Source organism: Hetaerina americana, unplaced genomic scaffold (genome assembly GCF_022747635.1).
Source record: "Hetaerina americana unplaced genomic scaffold, ioHetAmer1.1.p SCAF_7, whole genome shotgun sequence".
NCBI classification, from domain to species: domain Eukaryota; kingdom Metazoa; phylum Arthropoda; class Insecta; order Odonata; family Calopterygidae; genus Hetaerina; species Hetaerina americana.
Genome location: NW_027287316.1, coordinates 66,321,734 through 66,346,373, shown reverse-complemented (window position 1 = coordinate 66,346,373; position 24,640 = coordinate 66,321,734). Strand labels below are relative to the sequence as shown.

Here is a 24,640-nt window from a genome sequence, read left to right as displayed (position 1 = left end):
GGTTGGTTTCATAAACTGTCAAATTTCTCCCTCCAGTTCATGATTGTCATGAAAAAGGTCACAATAAACAATTGTCGGCCAACAATTAAATTTGGAGTTGAAACGAATTTCAATCAACCAAACGAATTTCAAATTGATCTCAAAAATCAATTTCGGTCATCGACCTTTTCCCAGGAGGGTTCCAAAGCATGTAAAGGAATGATGGCACTGCATAGGCTTCTAAAGATGTCGGCTCCTTCCGTAAGATCTCTGGATTTTTCCTCACTCCTCTTCAAAAGTGTTCTCTGTATGAGAGAAAGTTTGCTCTGTGTCAAAATGCGTATTCATCGCAAATGTTCCATGAAAATGTCATAGATTTCAGTGAATCCATCTCGTGGTTGAATCGTATTTATCCCAAGCCTTACATCTGCATCTCTAAGGCACTTAAGTGTGGCGAATCGCACTGCTTGGTATGTCGGATACATAAAGTGTCACAACATTGGTGCATACATATAGTATGAAGTCAAATATCTCGATAGATGTTGCAGTCGCAGTACTTAGCCTCGCAGTCTTGCTATGACCTGAGGTTAACTTGAACTCGCACGTTTTTACCCCCTGGGTTTCCGAAAATAATACAAATTATCATTTTCCACGACGGTTTATTGCGGCGCACCGCGTTACGACGTCGACACCATGAAAACAAGTTGCATGCGATCAATCGCCCTGGAACGTGACAATTTTTATTACTTCGTAACATGTTCAATTTCCACAAGTCAGAGCCCACTATCATAATGAATAAAAATGCTGATTTTCTCAGATAACAAAACATTGAAAAGACTTAAGTTTGGAAAACAATGAAAAATTAATTGGGGAAAAAACTACGCGATATAAACCTAAGAATAAATGTTATATGTTTTTCCTCCACACAATGTCTCCTTTATTTTGACGAAAATCGGCGAAATACCTCACACAATAAACAAATAAACGAGAAGTAATTCAATCCTAGCAAATAATTTGAAACTTGTACCACCAATAAAATTGATACCGGGGAGAGTTACTTTGCGAGCGAAATTTTGCCATTGCACATCAGTTATTTTTAAAATACGATTATAATCCTTGAGTACGACATTTTATGAAACAACGATGGTGAAGGCAAAGTATAACTAATTTTATTTAGACATTCCAACAAAATATAAGTTTCTCATTTAAGTAATGGCACATTCGTATGACAAATCTCACGTTCTTCCACGGGTTGCTTCCCTCGAGGGGAAGAAATTCAAACCGGTGTCTCTGGAACAAGCCAGCAAACTACGGTAAGACAGGCATGCTTCCAAGAAAAGGCCACGCACATAGGATTATACTGCAAGGATTTCCATTTCCTCTGGTCACGCGACAGGAAGGGGAAATAAACAGGATTTTGGTAGGTAGGTATTTCGAAATTCATTTTTTACCAGCATGGAGAATTTTATCCCCGAGCTCTTTTTATTTTTCCATCTCGCCTCGGTCACACGCAGAGAAAATGCAATTTGCGGCTGGACTCCGCCTTCAAGAACGAACATTAAAGGAGAGAGGGACAACTGCTGAGAGAGAGAGAGAGAGGGAGAGAGACGTGACAATTTTAGTCCCGATTTTTCGAACTTGAAGAGACGGGAAAATTAAAGCCTTTCCTGAAGACAGTGCAATATGGCGATATATCTACATTATTATGACATTATTTTTATAATCGACTTGGTCTATATTAAGACTCTTGAATGATCAAGATATCGAGGGTCGATAGCTATCGTTGAAATAGCTATGTGGACCATATTGTCGATGCACACGATATTACCCATACGACGATACAGGAGTGATTGATACAGTAAGCTAACATGTGACGAAGACAATGTAGATCCTATCCTAAAGATTAAAAAAAAACTAAGAGACTCGATTAAATACATAGGCGTAACCCTCACTAAAGTCCTCTCTTGGATGAAATATATGTATGGACAAGCTAACAAAAAATTAGGATTTATTAGAAGAGTATATGTGACAAGAGGGTTTAAAGAGTAATGTTATCTTTCGCTGGTCAAGCCTCATTTGTGTCCTGCTAGTATATGGAATCTTCATGAAGTTGGATTGATTGCCAAATTATATCGCGCGCGGGGTAGAGGAGCTGGATTTGCAAAACGTTTTTACGATAAACAAAATAGAGTAAGAAAATTTTAGGGTCGAGGACGGGAATCACCCAGAGAGAGAAGGATAAATTGCAGATAAAATATCTTGCATAAATTGGAAGGTTTTTTCTTTAGCAATGATGTTGAAAACATATTATTAGCCCATTCAAACTACTGCAGGAGCGATTGAGTTCATAAAATTAGAGAGAGTAAGGGTAGAACAAATACATTTAAGGTATACTTTTCATCCGCGAACGATAAAGGATCATAATAAAGTCAGACCGTGCTAGTAGGAAAAGCATTTTGTGCCACAAGTAGTGGATGTGTTCACCCCCTACCACACACCTTAGTGGTGGCTTGCAGGGTATCATGCATGTATGTTCAAGGGATACGTACGTACAAGGGGGTATGTACGAGGAGAGGAAAACTCGCTGGCAGCGGTGTGTGGACGCACGAAGGTGCTACTTCGAAGACTTTTGAGTTAATGTATCAATTCTGGCAAGAAAGTTTTGTTAATCGACTCAATCCTACTACTTGTGGGACAGACATTGTATACTGCAATAATGTAAATATACATTTCCATGCACAGCTATGATGAAACCGACCATATTATTTATACGGCGATATTAGAGAGATTGTTATTGCAAATCTACTGTGACGAGAATAAAGATATTATCGAAGAAGTAAATTACCATATACGGTGGACGTTTACTTTCGATATGCATCATGGAAGGTATCCTATACGGTAGACGGATATGAATAACATTGTCAATAATGCTCGATACATCGGATAATTATTGTCACGTACATAAATCACCGCCATCTCCATGTTTATTTTTCATCGACAGTTGAGGAAGCTATATCCGTAACGTCTACGTCCACGTTCCTCCCCGACGGCTCTGCGCCACGTTTGGTGGGTGGAAATAAACTCGGTCGTTGCTCTCCGAAGCGTCGTTGCCTCGGATGAATGAACATCCGAGGGGGATGATTGCATTTCTCGAGAGGCGATGGCATTTCGCCGCGGTTGTGAAAGCTCGCGAACAAAGGTGCCTGGTTCCCCCCGGCGATTCACCTCCGATTTGGATATCCGATACGAAGGGAGGAGAAAACAAGTATTATAACTACGTACTTCGAGGATTCGTGCATCATACTTCCCAAGAATACGTGCCATAATGCTCCCTCCGCCCAAGGAAGAGTTTTTTCAACTTCGGCACCGTTTGGAACGATGGATAATTGCATCGATTTCTTTGTTTTTAGTCCAATTTGCCATGTCAGTTGGAGGCTGTCCTCAAGCAAAAGTGGTTAATAGAAACATGCGTTTATTTGCTGACGATGTAGCGGTTTATAGTGATGCCCGTAACCCCGAGAATGAGACTTCTACGGGATAATTTTTAGCATAAATATATTTCAGCAGATTCAAAGTTGGTTGAAGGTATTTAATAAGCATCATTAACAAAAATATAAATTTGAACAAAATATTTTTTAAATATTTAAAATCACTTGAGACTTATCTCTCCTTTGATGGAACCTATGTTCCGATATGGGAGATCATTCATTAATGGTTCTATGCTAATTAGTAGTGGATAAATGATAAAAGTTTTCGCTTAAATATAGGAAAACATGATTTGATGCACAAATATTCCGCAAAATGGCGAAATATTTTTAATCTGCATAAGTTTTTTTTTCCTAAAATTATTTTAGGATATATCGTTTGAAGTACAACCCATTCAATGATTTTGATAGATATCGGAGGTGTCACGAAAATTTCTTTTGCTGGTGGAATGGCCAGCTAAAGAATTGGAACTAGTGGATCAAAAATGAGCGGTCCACAGCACTACTTCCGTGGAACGAGATCGATGCATTCTACGCCATCTGTTAAGATTAAATGAACTAAATCATCCTGTCTAAAACAAATAACAGTCGTATTTACAAACAATAGTGGTGGTCCTGAAGAGCTTTTTTTCAAAATCTTTGGCAGACTGTGGGTAGAATTTTTCGAATATGTTTGTATGGTGCTAAAGAGAGTAAGAATGGCTGAATATCACAAAGACTACAACCATGAATATTTCTACACAGTTGGTAGCGGACTGGAAAATTTTGTCGCTAGGGAATTGCTGGAGCAAAACTCCTCGAGTACCGTCCAGCTTATATCAACAGGAAAAGTATATTTCATCTCACGTCTGCCTCCGAAAGCACTTCTTTCATTAAAAACAGCAGAGAGGCTGTTTATTTTGGTACGGAAAGAGCCTCAATTCTTACTAAATCACAGAAAACGAGAGACAATTAGTCGATTTCGAGCGATGGTGGAAGGTGATAGCGTCAAGGATTGGGATATATGCGTAAATAAATGGAAAGAATTTTACAGATGTTTAACTTGTGAAGAATGTGATGACAGATTGAAGTTCCGAGTTTCATGCAAGTGCTCAGGAAAAATAAAGAATGTTTTCCCTTCGTTGTTTTTGGGTAAAATACTAGCTGGATCACTGCTTAATACTCATCCAAATTGGATTCCCGAATTACGTAGTCCACAACTAGAGGTATTAGTTCATGCTGATATGAACTCCTTAACCATAGGGTTGTCTTGTTGCTTATTTAATCGACCTTTGTCCAAAAGGCAATACCTTTCTGATAGCAAGGGAAATGCATTCCTTCGGCCAACTCTGTGCTCTGCCATGTTAGCTCTAGCTTTCAAAACTGGTGGAGTGGTTGAATCAATAAATGATATTAACACACCGATGATCCTTTTAGATCCACTGTGTGGCACAGGCATGATACTAGCAGAGGCTCTATCAGACGGGGGTATTTCAGAGAGTTTAATTGTGTTCGGAAGTGACTCGGATGGCAATCAAATAAGAGAGGCAGTTAAGAATATTGAGAGGGCAGAATCATTAGAAAAAGATAATAGAAATTGCGAAATTCAATCAAAAATTATAAAAAGGAGTAGTACACACTTATTCGTGGCAGATGCAAGGGCTCTACCACTGCAAGATAAATCAGTTCATTGCATTATCAGTGACCTACCTTTTGGACTGAAGTATACATGTAAACCATGGCCCAACCACTTAGAAAAGATCGTAACGAATATTATTAATTATAATGAGGACACCCGTTCCTTAACTTCAGAAAGTATTTCAAAGAGCATGATAGAGATATACGATAATTGCAACACAAATAATCCTGATGAAGCAAAGGAAAAAATCGAGCAAAGAAATCAAACCAATTCAGGTACGTGCATGACTTGTTATCTAAATTAATATGCCGATTGCTGCCCGTAAGGAGACATATGTTCTTTTATTATAATTCTGAGATGAAATTCATTAGAATGAATAATAACATAAAGTATTCATTCACAGATTCTCTGCATGGAGTTACTGATGATATCGATAACAGTAGTTGTGTAAGTGGTGAAAGTTCTCAGTGTAAAAGAACCACTAAGAGGAAGAATCCACATACAGAAGGTGGCAGAGAAAATAAATCGATTAAGATTAACAGTGAATGTAGCACGATTGAAGACTCACGGAATGTATTGCCTCAAATCATAGCCGAAATGGATCGTGTTTTGGTTGAAGGTGGACGGGTGGTGTTAATAATCAGTGAAACATTGAAGCCCTACCTTCTAATGGCAGTCAGATTTGTTACTTCTCCAATTAAGTCACCAAGATGTTGTTCAGATTACAAGGCGTTTTCAGGTGCAAGTCATAGTGGAGGCAGTACCACTGACAATGTGTGTGAATCTTTGGACGGAAATCAAAGGACTAATTTTGACATGCCAGTTTTGAAAAAACAAGGTTGGTCATGTACCGAAGAACATAAAGTAAGACTTGGAATACTTGACGCAGTCATTTGTGTTTTCAACAGTTAAATATGTGTGCACAAGTAGAATAGAATGATTTTCATTACTCACGTTTCCATAAAGAAGCTTAGAGGCACGTTTGGCATTGTCAAGAAGTATTTATATTTTCAATTGTCAGGTAGGGGGGCACGTATGGAAAGAACACTCCACACCAACTGAAATGCGCGACATCATAATTGCACTAAGTTTATCATACTTTACCCAACCCAATTATTTGTCAAAGGGTAATGGGCTAGTGCAGTGGCTAATGTAAACTTCCCACCACCAGAGCCTAGGTTCAAATTTCGGTGTAGGCAAAGTTTTTAAAAGAGATATTGAAATACAGGCTAATCCTTTAATCGGGTTTCTTCTCCATCCGTTTCTATGAAGATCCTATTTCTACCAAATAGCCCACCTATACCCGATGACCTCGAGCTGTCCGAGTATCCACTACTTTTTGCAGGGGATAATTTGTGAGGGAAGTAGTTTCTCAAGAGCATTTAGGAATAAAACGAATACACTCGCCCAGAGGTGAATTCTATTTCGCTCGGGCATTATCTAGTCCTGTAGGTCAGAGCTTATCAGCTAACCAACTCTCCAAACTGTGATGGCGAGTGGACCAACTTTTGATAAAGTTATCTTATTTATCACAATCAATGGTGACATAATCAGTTTTATTCTATAGGAATATTCTATATCCTATGGGATTTATTCATGATTGCATTTTCCCCACTGTGGTTGGTTTTGATCACGTCAAATAAGCGTGAAAGAAAAATAATCCTCCTGGAACTTAGATAACAAATGGACTTACCTGATCAGCAAATTCACCCACATTTGCAATTAGCATTAATTTTTTAAATGCAATAAATTTTACAGAGGAAAAATCATTAACCTCGACCAGTGATCTAAGAGTTGCTATCATGGCATTCCTCACTGCTTCTTTTATTTCACTTTACTATTTGGCCAGTTAAACCCCAACAACAGATGGTCCTTGTCCGAATATGTTAGCTGATCCCAGATCCAAACCATAGGTTGCAAAGGAATTTCACCCAATTATGGATTACCTTTGTATGTTTTTGTTGATATGCATTCATGGTACATGACAGACTATTCTGTCAATAGCAATTAAAACCGAATTGAAATTGATTCAGAGGGCCACTGTGAAACCATCCTCCTCTCATGTGTAATTAACTGATAGGTCGTGAATAAGTGTTGCTTTACAAAGTAGTAAATTTTTTAGAATCTGATAAATTTTACCTGCATATTATACATGTATGCTACCTTTTTCACTGCATTAAAATTCCTTCTTATAGCTAGGGTTGCTTGCTATAAGCCAATAAACATGTTAATTTCATGAAACCCCATTCTTATTTGAAATCATTATTCTATTATGTGCTTCACTCCCATATTCATTGTTTTCTCTTGCAACAGCAAGGATTTTCATGACCACATCACACTTAACAAAACAAAAAGAGATTCCTGGGAAATTTGTTAGCAATCAAGTTTGGCCTATACATATGAATACGTGTTACCTAGACCCCACCACAGTCAAGTGATTGTCTTCTGTCAATGAAGTAATCACTTTCTCAATATATATATATGCAACAGCCGAATATAAAATTACTAGAACAACACTAGAGGGCCACAAAAGTGAGCAAAGAGGTTCATCATAATTAACAATCACTTATATAATTAACCGGAATCCATATTTGAAAATAATTGGTGAGCTCTACCCAGATATTATGTAAGTGGACTGTTTAGATTATGAACTATTTTTTCAATCCTGAATGATTGTCTTACCATTTCATTCCTTGTCATTGTCCAAGTTGATCACCATCTGAAATGGAGGGCAGGCCAGCAGTCATCTTTGATCAACAACCAGTACATATTTGTTCGTCCATTTCCTTTCCATTTGGAAAAATGTTTTGCCATAACTCATCCACAATCCTTAGGTATTTATATAAGAATGCCCTACCATGTATATTTACTTTGGAAATGACACTATGCTCCTGAAAACATTGTAAGAATGAAGTTTAAGGGTGGGAACACGAAAAATTTAGTATAATTTACACATGATGTTCAATATTAAAATTTATGTTGAATCTGAAATGGCAAATTTAGAGAAAATATCGCATACATTTATAATTTTTACATAAATCATGTTTCAAAAGTGATAGTGCAACTCCAATTAGTTGAAATTATTTAATTACTTTTTAATACGTAACTTTGGCATGACTAGATGAAACTGATGAACATTAGCCCCACAAAATCTTCCTCTATAACTCTTATTCTATGCTATGTCCTGACTTTTTTTTTGAGAAAATCACTTATTTGGCCAAGAAGCTACCCTGTAGTTGCAATTAAATACCAGTGTTCCTTCAAAAATAATATTTTTACAGAACAGACAATGTAGCAGTTCCTACAGGCCAAGACTCTTTGCCTTGTTCCAGTAGTGCCATACACATAACCCCATGGTAACATGACCATTGAAAGATTTCAAATTAAATAGTGAAAAATTATTACAGCCATTGCAACATTATATGCATCATTGACATCAAGTGAAATAATGTCTTTCAATCAAATGACTTAGATGAAAAAAACCATCCAGGGATATGAACCATGGATTGGAACTACTGGAATAATGCTTTCAATCCTATGAACGATTGTCTCAAGACAAGAGACTTAACTGTGAACGAGGTCTACTCTCTGAAGTCAACCTGGCCAGTTAATAAAGACATAATTACTCACATATTATAAAGTAAAATTTGAATTGTTGCACCACCACGACTATATAATTAACCACCAGAAAATGTTGTGATCCTTATGAATCCAAACAAAAAATGTTGTTAGAATGAGCCTTTCAAATTACCATTACAGGATGTCACTTTAGAACCAGCCAAAGTTGATTAAATCATATACAATGTTTTTCAACCGTGGAAGTTATTTTTCCCCGACCTTTATGATCATTTATGGAATGTCCATCTTCAATGTCCCCAGTAGCAGGAACAGTTCCGTGACGGCACAAATTACCCTTTTCTTTGTTGCTGAACGTCGAGAATACCTGGGTCACAGTGGCGTGTTTACATCTTCCATATTCACTAATTGTGAAATCTGAAAGGCATATTTCTTTGCTTAAACACTAGCATTATCATGAGTGTTATTATCATGGAAATATGTTTCATTGTAATCACCAACTGCTGAAGATTTTATTCTTGAAATTTTCAAGCTGAACTACTACCTCAGGAAATGATAAGAGATTTAAATAATTATTTCGTTCTTGTTTTTAACAACATACATTTAAACGATAAATACAACAAAAATTAGAAGGGCTCACTGGAATGCTGAAGTTCACTGACATCCCAATCACTCGTTGGGTATTTATATTATTTATAAATGAGGGAGTCTTTCACTAATGCATCCAACTTAGTTTTGAAAAGTTCACTTTTGATTGGCTCATTCAAGTTACAGACAGGATTTTTCACAACATATTCTACATAGACCTGAAAAGAGAAATAATATTTACTTTTTCGCATCATATCCAGTTTTTTTCACCAAAACAATCATATAAGGGGGCATTTTCTTACCTGTCGATATATATCCCGCAGCAACTCCCTTACATTCTGGGCGTTTGTGTCCGTGTTCAACACAAACTTCAAGCCTGAGGGAGTTTCAAAATAGTGTAGCGCGTATTTGCTGGTTTTGTAATATAAAAATCCCTCTTTTACATCCAAAGGAGATATTTTTCCAACAAATGACTTAATAGAAAAGAGCATTCCATACATTAGTTTGGCTTCCTGAAATTAAATGGTAAATGAATCACAGTCCGAAGGTGGCGGACGGAAAATTATGGAATACATTTTCAAAGAAACTAAAGGATGCCTATATGTGTCAACTTTTAACTTACCTCTTCCCTGGTGATGCCAGATGATTTCAAGCGATTCCATTCTGAGTAGTATAACAGTGTACCATTTCGATCAAATATATAAAGGTTGTGTATTGTCATTATGGGAGGATATATTTTATGATTTGTCCTTTCAAGTCGGCCCGTAAAATGCTGAAGCGCCAAGCATAATAACGACTATGATCTTTATAACAAATTAAGATTGTGACTACACAACATTTTCTTCGTAAATTAGAAACATCAAGAGACCAGGAGTATTTGAATAATTTTCAGTAAAGATTTTAATTGTAAATTAAAAGCCGTACAGTCGAAATCTGCAGTTTCAAATACTACAAAATTGTTGCTTCTATTACAAGTTAAACTTTCCGCACATCCACAACCTCACGCACACAAACACAATCAACCGCAAAATATTTCACTTCCTGTCGCTGCTGTCGCTACTACACAATTGCGGAATATCCACTTCCTTTGCAGATAGCTTTCTTTTATCGTTATCTTTTGAATTTGGAGGTACTTGTAAGCTTGCAAATCTTTGATGCACGCTTAAAGAAGAATGTAGAAATCCGGCAATATATCTCTCAGTCATAGGAACACACATTTCAATCACTTCAAGGAGCTGCGAGAAAATTTTTAATTCATCTTTAGCTTTGTCAACGGCCACAACTACGCCCACTGGTTTTGTTTACATGGTTGGTGACAGATTTATTGATTGCTTTTTTACATCCTTAACATGATATGACTTTAATGTTGGCCGGCGATTTATTGTATAATAATTTTGTTATTGGGGATACTAAATAAAACATATATACGAATTAATTCGAGATGAGAGGCTTCTTTAGTAGTAAATATTATTACTTAATATGGAGACGACGATTTCTGCAAATCAATGTAAATATGAGTGTATGTAAGGATATTCACTTCCTTTTAAGGCTGTGAGATGTTTCAAGGAGGCCCCACCTTACCGGATGCAGGATTACTCCTGCAATGAGTGATTCAGATGACACGGACGTTTTACTTCTTATCCCACCAGACTTTTTCTTCGTAGCTCCATCTCCATCTCCTGCATCTTCACCGTCTACCCTTTCTCCTCCTCCAATTTCACGGTCTACTTTTAAGCAAGATAGACCTCTTACTGAAGAACTTGCGAGAAAATCGTTAAAGCACATAACGTCCAAACTTAAAGTCATAGACAGACGGCTTTCTCTGATTGAATGTCAACATACCGATTCAATGGATGGTGATCGTTCTTCCAATTGGTATGAGTTGGAAAGGTAAGTGTATCACTTATGGAATGCTCCAGTATTTTTTTATTACTCCTGTATAATACTTAAATCTTGTCATTAAAGTAATGCTTCAGGAAGCACGAGAAGTCGGGCCCGTGAAACTATGGAAAATAACCCTGACAGGAGATCTATGAATGTACAGGAACTTATTCAAGCGTCTGTTGGAGACCCTAATAGTGTAATGCAAAGAAAAAGTGGCCCATTGGCTCAAAGCTGGGGTCCTAGGGATCGAGACTACTTTCCAACTCACCGAACCAGGAGTTCCAGTGGAAGAAGAGATGGAGCATCACTGGCAAGAGGTTGATACCTATAAACTTTTCGTGATTAGTTTAAAATCTAAAGATTGGTTACACTAGCTATCGATTTCCCCCTATTCCATGCTGATCCCTTGCCCCCCTCTAGATTCATGTTATTAGATTGTTCTTATTTTTCATCAATTATTTCTTCCTCTCTTTTAAAATTACGTTCTGATATTACCACTTGATTATGTTCCCCTCACATCAATTTTTTTCTCGTGGTGTGTCGAAAAAGCTCTTCTGTTGATTCTCAGGCTCAATTCTTGTTTTTCTTTTTCTAAATCAGTGTTTGCTTTCTGCTCATAATATAGCTGCATAATTAACCTAGAAATAGCAAAAAACTAAGTCTTCGTTTTCTGTCCAACTTGGAATTTTATAGTGATGTGGCATTTTATATATATATATATATATATATATATATATATATATATATATATATATATATATATATATATATACACATATACATATACATACATATATATATATATATATATATATATATATATATGTAGTTTCACCTTTGTATGAATCATCATCAGGTCAGTCTCGTGATGGTGCATCTCAGATGGATTCCACCTGATGATGCCAGAGTGCAAAGAAGCCATGGTCTTGGAAAGTGGGAAATAAAAATTAAAATCGTGGAATTTATTTGTTTTTATTTTGCCTTTCATTATGTTACTATAGTGGCACAGCATGGAAGGGAAGTTAGCAGTGATGAAGAAAGAGAAGAGATCAGGGAGAGAAGGTCTTCATCACTACCCCCGATTCCCGCCTCTCATCATCATCCCAAGAAAATCGGCATGTATTCAGAGCCCATGGTGCTCCAGACCAACTCATCATCTCAAAGAGGTGTCATCCAGCATGCCTGGAGTGGAGGGGCTACAACCAGCAGGCCCGATGGCGAACTGGAGAGGAATTGTAGGGGAAGGGGTGCAGATGAGTTAGACAGAAGGACTTCTGCTACCATTTCACTTAACCACAAGGCTGAAAGGTGTGATGGTGCTCATAAGTCTGGGAATGGGGGACTAGAACATTCCTCAAGAAAGAAGGATGAAGAAAAGTGCTCCGGTTATCCTCAGGGTGGAACTGAATGGGTCGGGCGTAGGGTAAGTTGTGAGGAGAAGACAGATTGGGACCAAGGGCTGTCCCTTGCAGCAGAAGAAGATGAATCCTTCAACGCGAGCAATTTGGATGGCACCCTTGGTGTTTCAGCCATCTTGCCATCTCTTTCCTCCCTTGGCATGGGCACTTCTGCCTTGCAGGGATCTCTTGATGTGACGAAGGAAAGCAGGGTTTCCACCGGAGGGGGGTCTCAGTCTGTGTGCGGGGGTCTCAGTCTGTCTGAGGTGGAGAGGCTCCTGGAGGACATGCAGCAAACTCAGGCCGAGATGGAGAGGAGCATGAGGAGGGGGATGATGAACTTGAGGAGGAGGAGTGGCGAAGGGGAGAGCACAGGTTCCAGGGGTGACAGATCCATTGGGGAGGTCGCCACAAGGGTCGAATTAGGCAGCGGAGACCACCCAGGGATGGTTGGCAGGGATTGTAAAGATTCCCTTGGGGAGATAAAAGATGTGGACTCTTGCAAGGAAGGAATTGTGCGGGAGGAAGTGCGGAAGCGGGAAGAGTGGATAATGGAGGGGAAGAACAAAGTCTCTCCCCATCAATCCAAGTCTTCTCCCGTGAAAATTGTTGTAGATGGACCATCCAAAAAGAGCCAGCCAAAGGAGAAAATAGACGGTGATGTCCCAGGATGTGCAATGCAGCAACCTGCTAATGGAGGCCTAATGGAAGGCCAATTGAAGAGGAATGGATCCACCATATACAGGTCGAAATCGGATGATTCCCTCAGTGGAGGGCAAGGGAAGTCTTCCCAGGAAAAGGCCAGGGGCAAATATCTTGGTGTCGATTTGAGTGATGACAGCCTCTACAGCAGTGGACCAATCACATCAAGGAACCTCACTCGTTTGGGAGATACCTTGGGGTCGGTGCCTGATCTGGGGCTCGGGGTGAGAGAAATGTTCGCGAAACCTGAGAAAAGTCGAGAGGCAGTAAAGGAACCACCCTTTGTCAAAAAGAACATGACATTGCTTGGGAGTTCCTATAAAAATTCTATGGAGACTCCAGAAGTTGTCTCCAAGAGAGATGAGCTCACTGAAGTGGCATCTTTTGGCAAATTACTGAGGGAAGAAAATTCATTCGTTCACCCCCAAGGGGGTCCAAGGGATGCAGCCAGTCAGGATTTCCCCCTTGGCCATCATAATAAAGAGAGGGTGAGTCAAAGTTGTGGCCAAGGAAATGCTGTTGGTGTAAACTCAGTTGGTGTGAATCGTTCACATGTGGACCTGAATGAGCATCAAATGACCTGCATCACTCCTCAGAAATACTTATACTCTCCCCAGTCCTTGGTGGAGAATAGGGAAAACTCTGGGAGGGATGCCAGGAGGCAGATGCAGTTTGAGGAATTGAAGCGTAGAGAGCAGGAGTCACATTCTCTGCCTCGAGGGAACAGTGCATCATCACGTCCCCCTGTATGGGATGGTGGGGAAGATGGTGACCAGAAGAAGGGCGGGAAGGTCAGCGACAGTGTTCCTACTGATGTTGACCATGCTGCTTGCTTTGGGATTCCAAATTCGATGGGTCCGGTGATGGTCGTGGGCGGTGAGGGAAGGCGGAGGAAGAGACGGATGGAAGGAGGGAGTAATGATGATGGAGATGGATGGAAGGGAGAAGACAGGAGTACACAACCAGACAGCAGACAGAGGAGGAGTGATGGGGTCCGTGTTGGGAGGAATCAGGAAGGGCGTTGGTGGAGCAGAGGGCCAGGGTTGGGTGAGGAGCGTGGTGGCCCTGGGGACGATGGCAAGGGGAAGTGGACGACACGTGAGAGTGGGCACAGGAGCTTGGACAGTCAATTGGGTACGGGTGGAAGGTTCAAAGATTCTGCTTTCCATAGTGGTGGGCGCCAAAACTTTCAACGGGACCCTACTGGTGGTGGGCATGGATTCCTCACTGACTCAGGCATGTGGGTCCCTCCTCTTGCAATGGGAGTCACTGCTGCTGAGGAAATAATTTCTCTCAGGAGAAAACTGGAAGAGGAGAGGTTCCGCCGTGAGGTTAGTACAATTAATTCTTCTTATATTCAGCTGTATCACCCCAAAGATGTTGTGATGGTCCATTAGGCTCAAATATGAGTTAGTGTAGGACAGTTTATTATGGCATTTCTCTCTATATAACGCAGCCTCAATTTCGGAAACCTAACTTTTGGAAAAGTTCCAATGGACAATATTCAAGCTCAAAATATTAGTAATCAAAATTGACGCCAAGGTAACCAGCCTCAATGATCAACCTGGAGGTTGTTTTGATCAGTTGGAGTATAGCTACATGAATGGGGATATATTATTATCTAAAGACAAAATCACCAACTTTTTTGGTATTATGGCTCTTAACTTGGGAATACCAAAATTCCAATATTTCGATAAATTGTTATCAAATCAAGGAATTATATGATAAGATCTTCTATTAGTCAGTTAAATTTAGAGATTTTGGACTCATTTGAGTGTTTATTGATCTATGTGGGGTGAATTAATGACATGATTAGCAAATAAATTTTTAACTGTTGTTTATTGCAAATCCTTTCTTTTGTCAATGCCTATGGATGTTGTTCAACTAGATGTGAGAATGCTCAAGTTAATGAGATCGTTACCAACCATGGGAAAGATTTGCTCTTCATTTGGAGGACTGTAAATGATGATTAGGGCAAGAGAATAAATTTGAGTGATTCATAAGTTCAAATTCTTATTCATTGTATTGCTTGGTGGCTCTAAACTGTAAAAACAAAAAAAATATTCACAGCATTGCGAGCGGGTGATTGAGGAAGTTGGACGAAGAGCTTTGGAAGCTCAAGAGCGACTCGCTGTCTCTCAAGGATTGAGCAAAGCCAAAGATGTGGCCCTGGGAAAATTCCGAGAAGCGTGGGAGGAAGCTGTGGGTGGTTGGAGACGTGAAGGCGAAATGCGTCTTTCTCTCGAGGAGGAAGTTGATCGCTACAGAAGCAGGGTGGATGCAGAGTTTGCTTACAGGGATCAGGTAAGAAAATTTTTATAATGGCCCTCTCTTTACTGTTTTCTTAATGCTCCATTCAGCAAAACGTTTGAACGTTCACTGGCAATATTAAAATTAGTGGCTGAAAGTTCACAGGGGTCCATTGTTAACATAAGATGAGCATCCCATTTTTGTGGGTTAGCAAGAAGTTCCCATGTGTACATTTGTTGGTTCTACTTAAATCAGTTGTTTTCTTAACCTCATTGTAACAAGTAAAAATAATTATGAATGAATTGTTTTGAAGTTTTTAGAGGTGCCATGAAATTTCTTTTAGAAAGTTTAGCGCTCACTATTTTCTTTATGAGCAAAATATGTATGGTTTGTATTTTCTTGGTATGAAATTTTTTTTTTCAAATTTCTTACAACTGCTCAAGCTGGGAAGATGACATTTTTTTGTAGTTTAAATTGATCTTATGGCAGTCAATCAGTGTATTAATTATTTTTGATATTGAGTATTTTTCTCAACAGATGAATTTTGTGAATTTAGAAAAAATGGGTTAGCGTGAAAAAAGAATGTAATTTGAAAGGAGATTTAAATTAAGTTCTTTCATTTTCCATGACTGAAAAATAATATATTCTGAAAATTTTTAACCTCTTCAAAATAATTCTATTAATGGCATCACGTTAACTCTTCCAAGATTTAACCTAGAGATTTTCCTGCAGAAGAAGTAAAATTTTCAGAGAAGTCTTTTTCATTATCTTTGCTGTCATGCTCTTTTGAGTGAACCTTGTACAAATGCTTTGTAATTGGGTCTTAGCGCCAGAAACAACTAGAGGCAGAATTGGTACAGCTTGGAGCTGAGAGCTCTTCACTCAGGGAGGAGCTACGAAAGGGGCAACGGGAAACAGCAGACATGACAGCACGTCTGAGCACCTTGTTGGAGTCAGCAACCAAGGAGGTCACTGCATGCCGCAAAGAGTCTGAAAGTGCATCGATTAGGGAGGCCAGGGCCCAGGATGCATTGGCAAAAGTGAGAATCTAGACACTGCAAATCTGAACAGAGCCTGTCCCTTTTTTGGTTGAAAGTATTAGCAGAAGTCTTGATGTGAGGCAATTTTTGCCTCCAAAATATGAGCTTTCCGTACAATTGGGAATCAGGTGTCTGCAATAGGAGAGAGAGGTGTTTGGGATCAGTAAGGGATTAAATTATGAAAATGTAAAGCAAAAATATTGTAAACTGTGATAATTAGTTGTTTAGTTTCAGTGGTAAGTTCAAGTCTTACATTATGACCTTTGATTTTAAATATATTTTGGTGCCATAAAATTCGTGCCTAGTCTAGTATTAAACTTAATTTTTCATTTAAATTAAATCAGAATAAAAAAATACTCCTTTGCCATCGTGTAACGAGTAAAATTTCAGTGTGTCAAATTTGTCATTTTTTAGTTCCAGTGTTGGTTTTCATTGGCATCAACATAGATTTTCCTAACAGGACCTATTTTCCTATTAATGCCATGGTTCAGCTCCCCAGTGTGAAATTATGACAATATTAACTGATGCCTCCTCAATAATTTTACATTTCAAGGCTGAAGATATAGCCAAGGAGGCGAAGAAGAAGTTGGCAGAGGCTACTAAGAGGGCAGACATAATGGAGTCAGAGAAAGACATGATGAAGCAGGAGTTGGAGACATTGCAAGGGAAGCTTAGAGACAACAACAGCAGGATGGCGACCCTTGAGACTCGCATGGCAGATGCCGAAGTTGCCGTTGACAAAGCACGTCAAAATGAAGTGAGTATTGGTTAAAACCCCTTTGCACCAAATTGAAAACGGAGGAATCAGTGAGGTGTCGGGAACTAAAGAGGCATAAACATCTTCCCTATGACCGATCAAATCTTCAAAGAGTTGATGCATAGACACTTGAGTTACCTGAGGGTGTAAAGGAGGGGTTCCCTTCATAGAAGAAACACATTTACCAGTACAAGCCTTGAAAATTAGATAATTTACCTATTCAGAAAGGTGAGGCCTGTTTTAAGAAATGTTTTCCAGTTCTAATACTGTATAAGACTGCTAGCTCCCCATTTTAAATTGTGTGGTCTACCGTAAACACAGTTTTGTTTAATGACTCATGCTTTCCAATAATTTTTAAATTTTATTAATATTTAAAAGTAAACTTTTGAAAATGTGAAAACTGTATAAAAGTGGAAGCAGTATGTAATTTCAAAGCAAGTGATGAGAGGCTTTCATTTGTACATAACATTTTAATTACATTTCAAATCAAAAGGAATGAGATTTGTAGTAGGCCTTATCCAATTTTTTCTGATCTTCCTGCTAATACATTCATTCAAATAATAGTCAATGAATTTATACATTGCTATGTACGATAACTTATTTGACAGTTTATCTTTGCAATAAGTTATATACTTCAAGACCACATTCATTTCATTGGATTGATTTCTTTAATTAACCTGACATTATAACATTTCTTTTATTCTTGTGGGACATATTGTTCTCAGTTAATGTATCTAAGTCATTTAATAATAATGTGTGGTATTTGCAGCTTTGATCAAGTGTATGCTTTGGAAAAATGTGTAGGCACACTTCTACATTATTTACTTTTGCTTCAATACCTTCCACACATGTGCAAATAACATCATGCTTTTGGAGAACCCTTTTTGTATTGAATTGTGCTCGAGTTAACAATATGCATACACTCATATGTTAATTTTAACAGTGCAATGCACTCATCCAGTCTATTGTACTATTTATAACATAATATTTTTTTAACAGAAAAAAGCATGTGATGATCAACTGCTTGCTCAAGAAGAATTGGACAAGGAAAGAGTGAAGCTGAAGGAATTTTATCAATCTCAGGCAAGTTCCAAATCAACTACATTATTACATTGTCCAGGATTGTTGAACTCTGTGGTTTCAAGCTTAACTTGGTGAAAAATGTCCCCTGAAAGAGTAGAGACTTTATTTTCACCGTAAATTCATGTTGGTAATACCGGTTTTGAGTCATTGTGCTGAAATAAATTTATTCTGAAAACGTACATAGTTGGCTCATTCATCGGTCCAGGATTGTAATCCCTTATACAAAACCTGATGATTATAGCCCTGTGCTGGAGTAGTATAACCACTTTTAAGTAACTAACTTTAAGATAATATTGCCGTACATATAATGTTAGAAAAGTTGAATTAGACAGGTTTATGGATATTTTGAATCCAAAAATAAGGAAATTACAACGTGAATGGAAGTCCAATGGATTCTCTCCTTGTAAGCTGTTCATTTGGCAGACCATTAATAAATGCTTGAAAGTCTACATGACTGTATATAGTATGTTACTAAATTTACAGGTGAACATTTGGGATACTTACTCCAATTTTTTATAATTTTTCTACAGGTGGAAGAATTGGTCAAATCCAAGGTGAATGAATTTCAAGGACAATTGGATGCAATTGAGCTTTCACTGAGAAATGAGGCTGAAACAAGGGAGGAACAGGCAAAGAAGCAGGGTGAAGAGAGGTTGAAACTCCTCAGTCAAAAGTAAGGCAGGACCTTAATGCACAATTTTCTGTAGCCATTAAGTAATGTACCCTTAATGAGGTATTTGATGCTCTGGAAAGTAACATCTTACTTTTCTAGTGCACTGACTATGAAGGGTTTACACAAATATTCAGACAAATGTTTAAACAGTGGGAAGTGTTAATGAACTGTTAGGATTAGAGGGTCATGCTCAATGCATGAATTCACTTGCTGAAATATGTTGAGATTATTAAAAAAAAGTATGGATTTTGCGAGGTCTTCGTCAATTATTTCTAATTACAATAAATTGAGTTCCGGTTTTAAACTTAAATTAAACATAACTTCACTGTATCTGTTTCTTTAAACTATTTCTTCCAAAGGAATTGTCAGGAGGTGAATCTGTTGGAACAGAAACATGAAGAAGAGCTTGCCCTTTGGAGTCTTCGCCTGAAGAGAGCTGTCGGGGAAATAGAGAATCTGAGAGCCCAAGTTTCCAGGCACAATGCACAAAAATCTCATCTGGCCAAGGGCTTTCGTGCATTGATGCAAGCACAGTTTAAGCAAGGGTTGCACCTCATAGCATCAGGAGGTGGGGGCGAAGGCATTGGTAATGAATCAATACCAAGCCCTCCAAAGAGACTTGAAAAGGTAAGAGATTAGTCACATTGCTTGGATTACCATTCTAGCCAATTTAACTGGGAATTTATATCCGACCTTGTTACTTGAGCAAAAAATATAAATGAGATTTTTGGATTGTTACAATTTTTTTCTTGTGTGCCCCCTACTGAAATGAGGGTGTCTTATGTGCCATCAAATATGGTATTAACTAGGTAGGAAATTCATCAATCCAGAATGGCAGCAACTCTTTAATATGTTGAGTAAAAAGGCACTGCATATTTTTTCACATTTTCAAGGGAGGAGTATTTGAGAATGTTAGATAAGGTGTATGGTAAAAGGGCTTAGGAGTTTGAAATAATGAAGAAGTATTGGTGAGTCGAAATTTTGGAGGAGGACAGCAATGATGGAAAGTTAGAAGAAGAAAAAGAGGAAACGTAGGATATGGTACATCAATCTTGCTGGCCCCATGATTCCAAATTGATAGAGATTAGGGTGGGATGTAGGAAAACATTTTTAGAATCGCTCGAAAACAGATAGAAATTTTACCTTTTAATTTATTTGGTAGTACTGATTGTGCATTCAATGTATCAAGGTAGGGCTAAGGACAACCTTAATTGTAATTGCCATAAAATATCACATTGCACTTGTTTCTAGTATTTTTTCAAATTCAGACATTTTTTAAGAAATATGAGGTAAAAATGTAATATTACTAAGTAACATCCTCCCAATTTTATTTGGTTTGACAATGTTTAAGTCACCAACGAAAGAAATTTTGAGCTACATTGTATTAGTAATAAGGTAATCAAAATTACTAAGAGAAATTATGAATATATTTCGTGCTGAAGACAAAAATAATATCCTAGTCGGTCTAAAAATCATGGTTCATCTAACATAGATTATCCATCACTCAAGAGTAGAGTTCTGGGTAACGATAGCACAAGAGCTGTGAACTTAAGTTAAGGCATAATAATAATAATAATATGTAATGGTCCCAGGAGTGTACAAAGTAAAATATAGGGTAAGTCAAAGAACAAACAGTCCGCTGTTTCAGTGTTTGTAAGACTCCAGAAACTCTTCCATACTATAATAGCATTTAACTATCAGAAAATCCTTGAGATATTTCTTAAATGTACCCCTAGAAGGAGCAGATTTTATTCCTAGGGGTAGATAGTTGAAAACTTTGATGGCCTTTTGAAAGGTACTCTTATTATACATAGCAGAAAAGTGGCAGAATAAATGTCAACATCAACACTCTGTCAAGCATTATGCCCATGTACTTTGAGTATTGGTGATTTGTATTATCCTCAACATACATTCCTAAGTAATACATATATGGACAAGGTAAGTTTAGAATTTTCAATTGTTTAAAATAAGGTTTGCAAGTTTGTCATGGTGGTAATTTTGCTGTATACCTACTGCATCCTTTTTGCATTATAAAAATTCTATGGAAGCCAGGTGATGCTACCCAAAAAATAATTCTGTAGCTCATACATGACAAAGTTGCCATAGTAAACCATCAATAAAAGACTCTTGTGGAACACAATATTTATAGTATGTTTGTTTCTGTTATAAAATTTGAACTTTACATGCAATAACCTCCCGAAACTTTTTTTAAATAAAGATTTGTGTGTTAATGAAAGTTTCATGTTTTATTTCATGAAGAAACTCTCTCCAATGGAAACATCTTTGAGGGATATAATGGCTTCACTTAGTTACAATGACAATTCAGACATTGTTCCAGAGAAAGATCTCATTCCAAAGAAAGATACAGATCATGACTTGGGATATTTGAGTATGATCCAAGAAAAAACTGAAAAGGAAGCTACTAGCAGTAGCAATAAGTCATCAGCACCCAACAGTGATCTCAAGAAGTATATTCACATGGTAAGCAAATGTGTTCACTCTATGTTATACTAAAATAATTTCAGCCTTAAGTTTAGAATTAGCATTTAAGGCATGGCCAACTTCATCTGGTATCAGTATAATAAATGAAAATTTGATAATTTTTTTGGGAAAATAATTTAACTGTTACTAATATATTTCTATAAAAATAGTCATAACAATTATGATAAGAAACCAGATATTTTTCCAATTTTCAAAACTCCTATCTCAGATAATTATTTGGGCCATAACATCATAATCTCAAAGTATATATGTGTCCTAGGAATCAAGATTGACAACTCTGTTCTTTTTCTACAATATTCACCAAATTGACAATACCTGATGATGACAAAAGAGTGCATATGGGTTTAGAAATTATAAGGGAATGATGCTGCTTATAAATTGTTTATTTATCAGTGCAATCATAATGGTTAATTATCTGAATACTAGTACATACAATCTATAGTCAAGTGTCTTCAAGTACATTAACTGAAGTCAGAATGGGCTTGGGAACATCAAGAAACAATTTAAATATGATATGAGCTCTCAAATCAGTCTTGATGATGTACATTTATTTTATATGATATACATTAAGATTTCTATCTTATTTTCCATTTTGATCCTTTTTGCTATTCTAGCTATTGGACCGTGAGCCTGGTAAACCTGTGAACTGGACGGGGATTGGCAGTGACAGTGATGAAGACATAGAAAATCAAAGAACAGAAGCAAAACACAGACACGAAATTGAGGCTAAGGAAATAAGTAAGTCACTTGGGATTGCAGAGAGTGAAAAAATGGGATTGAAGGAGCGCAAGGGTGCGAGGAAGGCAAAGAGAAAAGAAAGTGAAAGTTTAAGTAAGCAGTCCAGAGATGCACAATTCCATACAATGTGGGAACCAATGACATTCAAACTGAGTGACCCATGCTCATCTGGTCAAGTATATGAGAGTGATAAATGTGAACCTTATGGCCAAAGAAGCAGAAAACCCCCTTGGAAATAAGTTTTCAATCTCTTATGAGATTCAACCTCCCTTCCGAGGATATATACCTATGTACCTGTATTTATAGTATGAATTTCTGTCTAAGTAAAAAAAGGAAATAATTATAAAATACTTACTGGATTGTCTTCCTTTTGTAAGTTTTACACAATAGCTATTTGTGGTTGTATGTGCAATGTATGGTAGTATTTGTAAAATTCCCAAACTTTTTTATGTACATAATGTGTGTTGGATACAAGAACTTCAATGGAATGCACCAAAAATGAATTTATAATGGAATTTGAATTTTATTGTAATTTTATGAAAGTTAAAGGAATAAATTTATATTTAGTGCCAGTGTGTATAGAAAATGCTGTTCCTGAAACATACCATCTTGTTTATTTGGAATCCTATGATAGTTGCCGTGGATACAACAGTGATAGACAGTGGCTAAAATCAATAAAATTTGATCAATGGATAAATGGTGCTTAAACCATCAAGGGAACAAATAAATAAAATTGTTGAGAGCAAATATGGATAGGAAAAAAATACTTCCATTTTATATATGTATTAATTTTGTTAATTAGTATGGAAAATACCATTTCCAAAGCATTCCATCTTGCTTATCTGGGATACTAAAACAATACCTGTTGTTGTCATACCAACAGAGAAACCATAATCGAATAAATGTTTTATTAATGATGACAAGGCTCTAACAAATAAGGAAATGAAGAATTTCACCATGTTTGCATGGTAACTTTTTGCTAAAAAGATATAACGTAGAGAAACATTGTCATTTAAGAAGGAAAAGGATTGGTCAGTAGGGAAGGAAGGAAACATTTCATAGACCTGGGAATCAGTTCAGAGAGCTAACTGGGTGGCAAATGAAAAGTAAGTTTTGAATTATTAAATTCGAGTGTGGCTTCAGTAGCATTTCTCCCACAGTGGCTTTGGATGTGTTCAAAGCTTGTGGAAATGCCACAGGTCCATTTTGGGAGAAATATTGCAAGTCCCTATGATGAGTGAATCTGATGTGTGCAAATCCTATCCAGTAGAAGGGAGCCTCAGTGGCTGATTTGAAAGAGTAGTTAGGGCTCATTTGATTTTGGAAGAAATTGCCAACGGGAGTTTATGGCAGCAATGAGAACCATGATTTGATAAGTAAATGGCCACGTGGTCCAGATAAGATATCGGTCTTTGGGTTGGCACTTCTGTTGTCCACTTCCCCCTGCCATTCTTGATCTCCCCCTTCTCTATGCACTCCTACCATGGTCATTTTCTCCATTCCCCCTTGCATCTCAAAAAGTCATGACCTTTGAAAATATGTATGCAGGACTTCAATAATGGATTAGCTACATATAAATTCATCTTCACTCATTTGAAGATTACAAGAGTAAAGTCTTGGAAAATGGGACTCCATTTTAAGAATTATATAGCATTGAATTAGTGACAAAGGCAGTACCATATGGTGAAGTGCAATCAAATTGCCAAGACAATTGAATAAATAGTAGGCATTCAGCAGTGTCTATTGGATATGTTTTTGAAGAAACTCACTTAAATTTTAAGGAATGTTTATTGGTATGGTTAAAGGAATGTGTCACCTACCTATGGCTTACACTCAATAACAATTACTTTAAGCCTTAAATTAAATCATTAAATGTTATGCTAAAAATATCCTGATAGAGTATTGATAGTCCTATAGTTGGCATACTGTGGTTCGATCAAATGTGGGTAGCATGAGAGTCATAAGAAACTAAATCTGCAAGTCTTACGAATGATTGACTTTCAGTCCATTGGTAGCAGGAGCAAGGCATCCAATTTTTCATAGGGGCTTCCAAAAGTAGTTTCTATTAGGCAGTCTAACCAATCAGTTCATCAGGAACACTACCAGGCTGCATATTTTATGGGCAGTTTCAAGTTAGAGCAATGAAATTCAAACTGTAATGAGTCATAGAGGTCTGATTTTCATTGTTGGCAATCTTCATGATAAGAGTTATAAATAAATTAGCCATGGTAAAAAAAACAAGAGCAATTAATAAAACAACTGAATTAATCACAACTATTAAACTCCTGTACTGAAATGCACACAGCAATAGGATGTACAAACTATAATGACGTAAAATTGGATATACCTTCATGACAGGCAAGTTCCT

General features: G+C 37.5%; 2 protein-coding genes across 3 annotated transcripts; one reads left to right on the top strand and one right to left on the bottom strand.

The window, feature by feature from the left end:
- Positions 1 to 9,221: 9,221 nt before the first annotated feature.
- On the bottom strand, positions 9,222 to 10,275 carry Bet5 (blocked early in transport 5). The gene is made up of 3 exons (XM_071594778.1): positions 9,869 to 10,275; positions 9,549 to 9,758; positions 9,222 to 9,464 (listed from the first exon to the last, which is right to left on the bottom strand). The coding sequence occupies exons 1-3, from the start codon at positions 9,965 to 9,967 to the stop codon at positions 9,348 to 9,350; spliced, it is 426 nt and encodes a 141-aa protein (XP_071450879.1). The 5' UTR covers positions 9,968 to 10,275; the 3' UTR covers positions 9,222 to 9,347.
- Positions 10,276 to 10,279: 4 nt separating this feature from the next.
- On the top strand, positions 10,280 to 22,799 carry LOC139696159 (microtubule-associated protein futsch-like). 2 transcript variants are annotated; one of them, XM_071594776.1, is made up of 12 exons: positions 10,280 to 10,554; positions 10,795 to 11,136; positions 11,212 to 11,447; positions 12,132 to 14,560; positions 15,300 to 15,533; positions 16,307 to 16,519; positions 17,073 to 17,276; positions 18,276 to 18,359; positions 18,890 to 19,032; positions 19,392 to 19,659; positions 21,292 to 21,513; positions 22,149 to 22,799. In XM_071594776.1, the coding sequence occupies exons 2-12, from the start codon at positions 10,850 to 10,852 to the stop codon at positions 22,509 to 22,511; spliced, it is 4,683 nt and encodes a 1,560-aa protein (XP_071450877.1). In that variant the 5' UTR covers positions 10,280 to 10,554; positions 10,795 to 10,849; the 3' UTR covers positions 22,512 to 22,799. The 2 variants fall into 2 exon arrangements, with proteins under 2 accessions (XP_071450877.1, XP_071450878.1); XM_071594777.1 differs by lacking the exon at positions 10,280 to 10,554 and having other exon boundaries at positions 10,712 to 11,136.
- Positions 22,800 to 24,640: the final 1,841 nt, after the last annotated feature.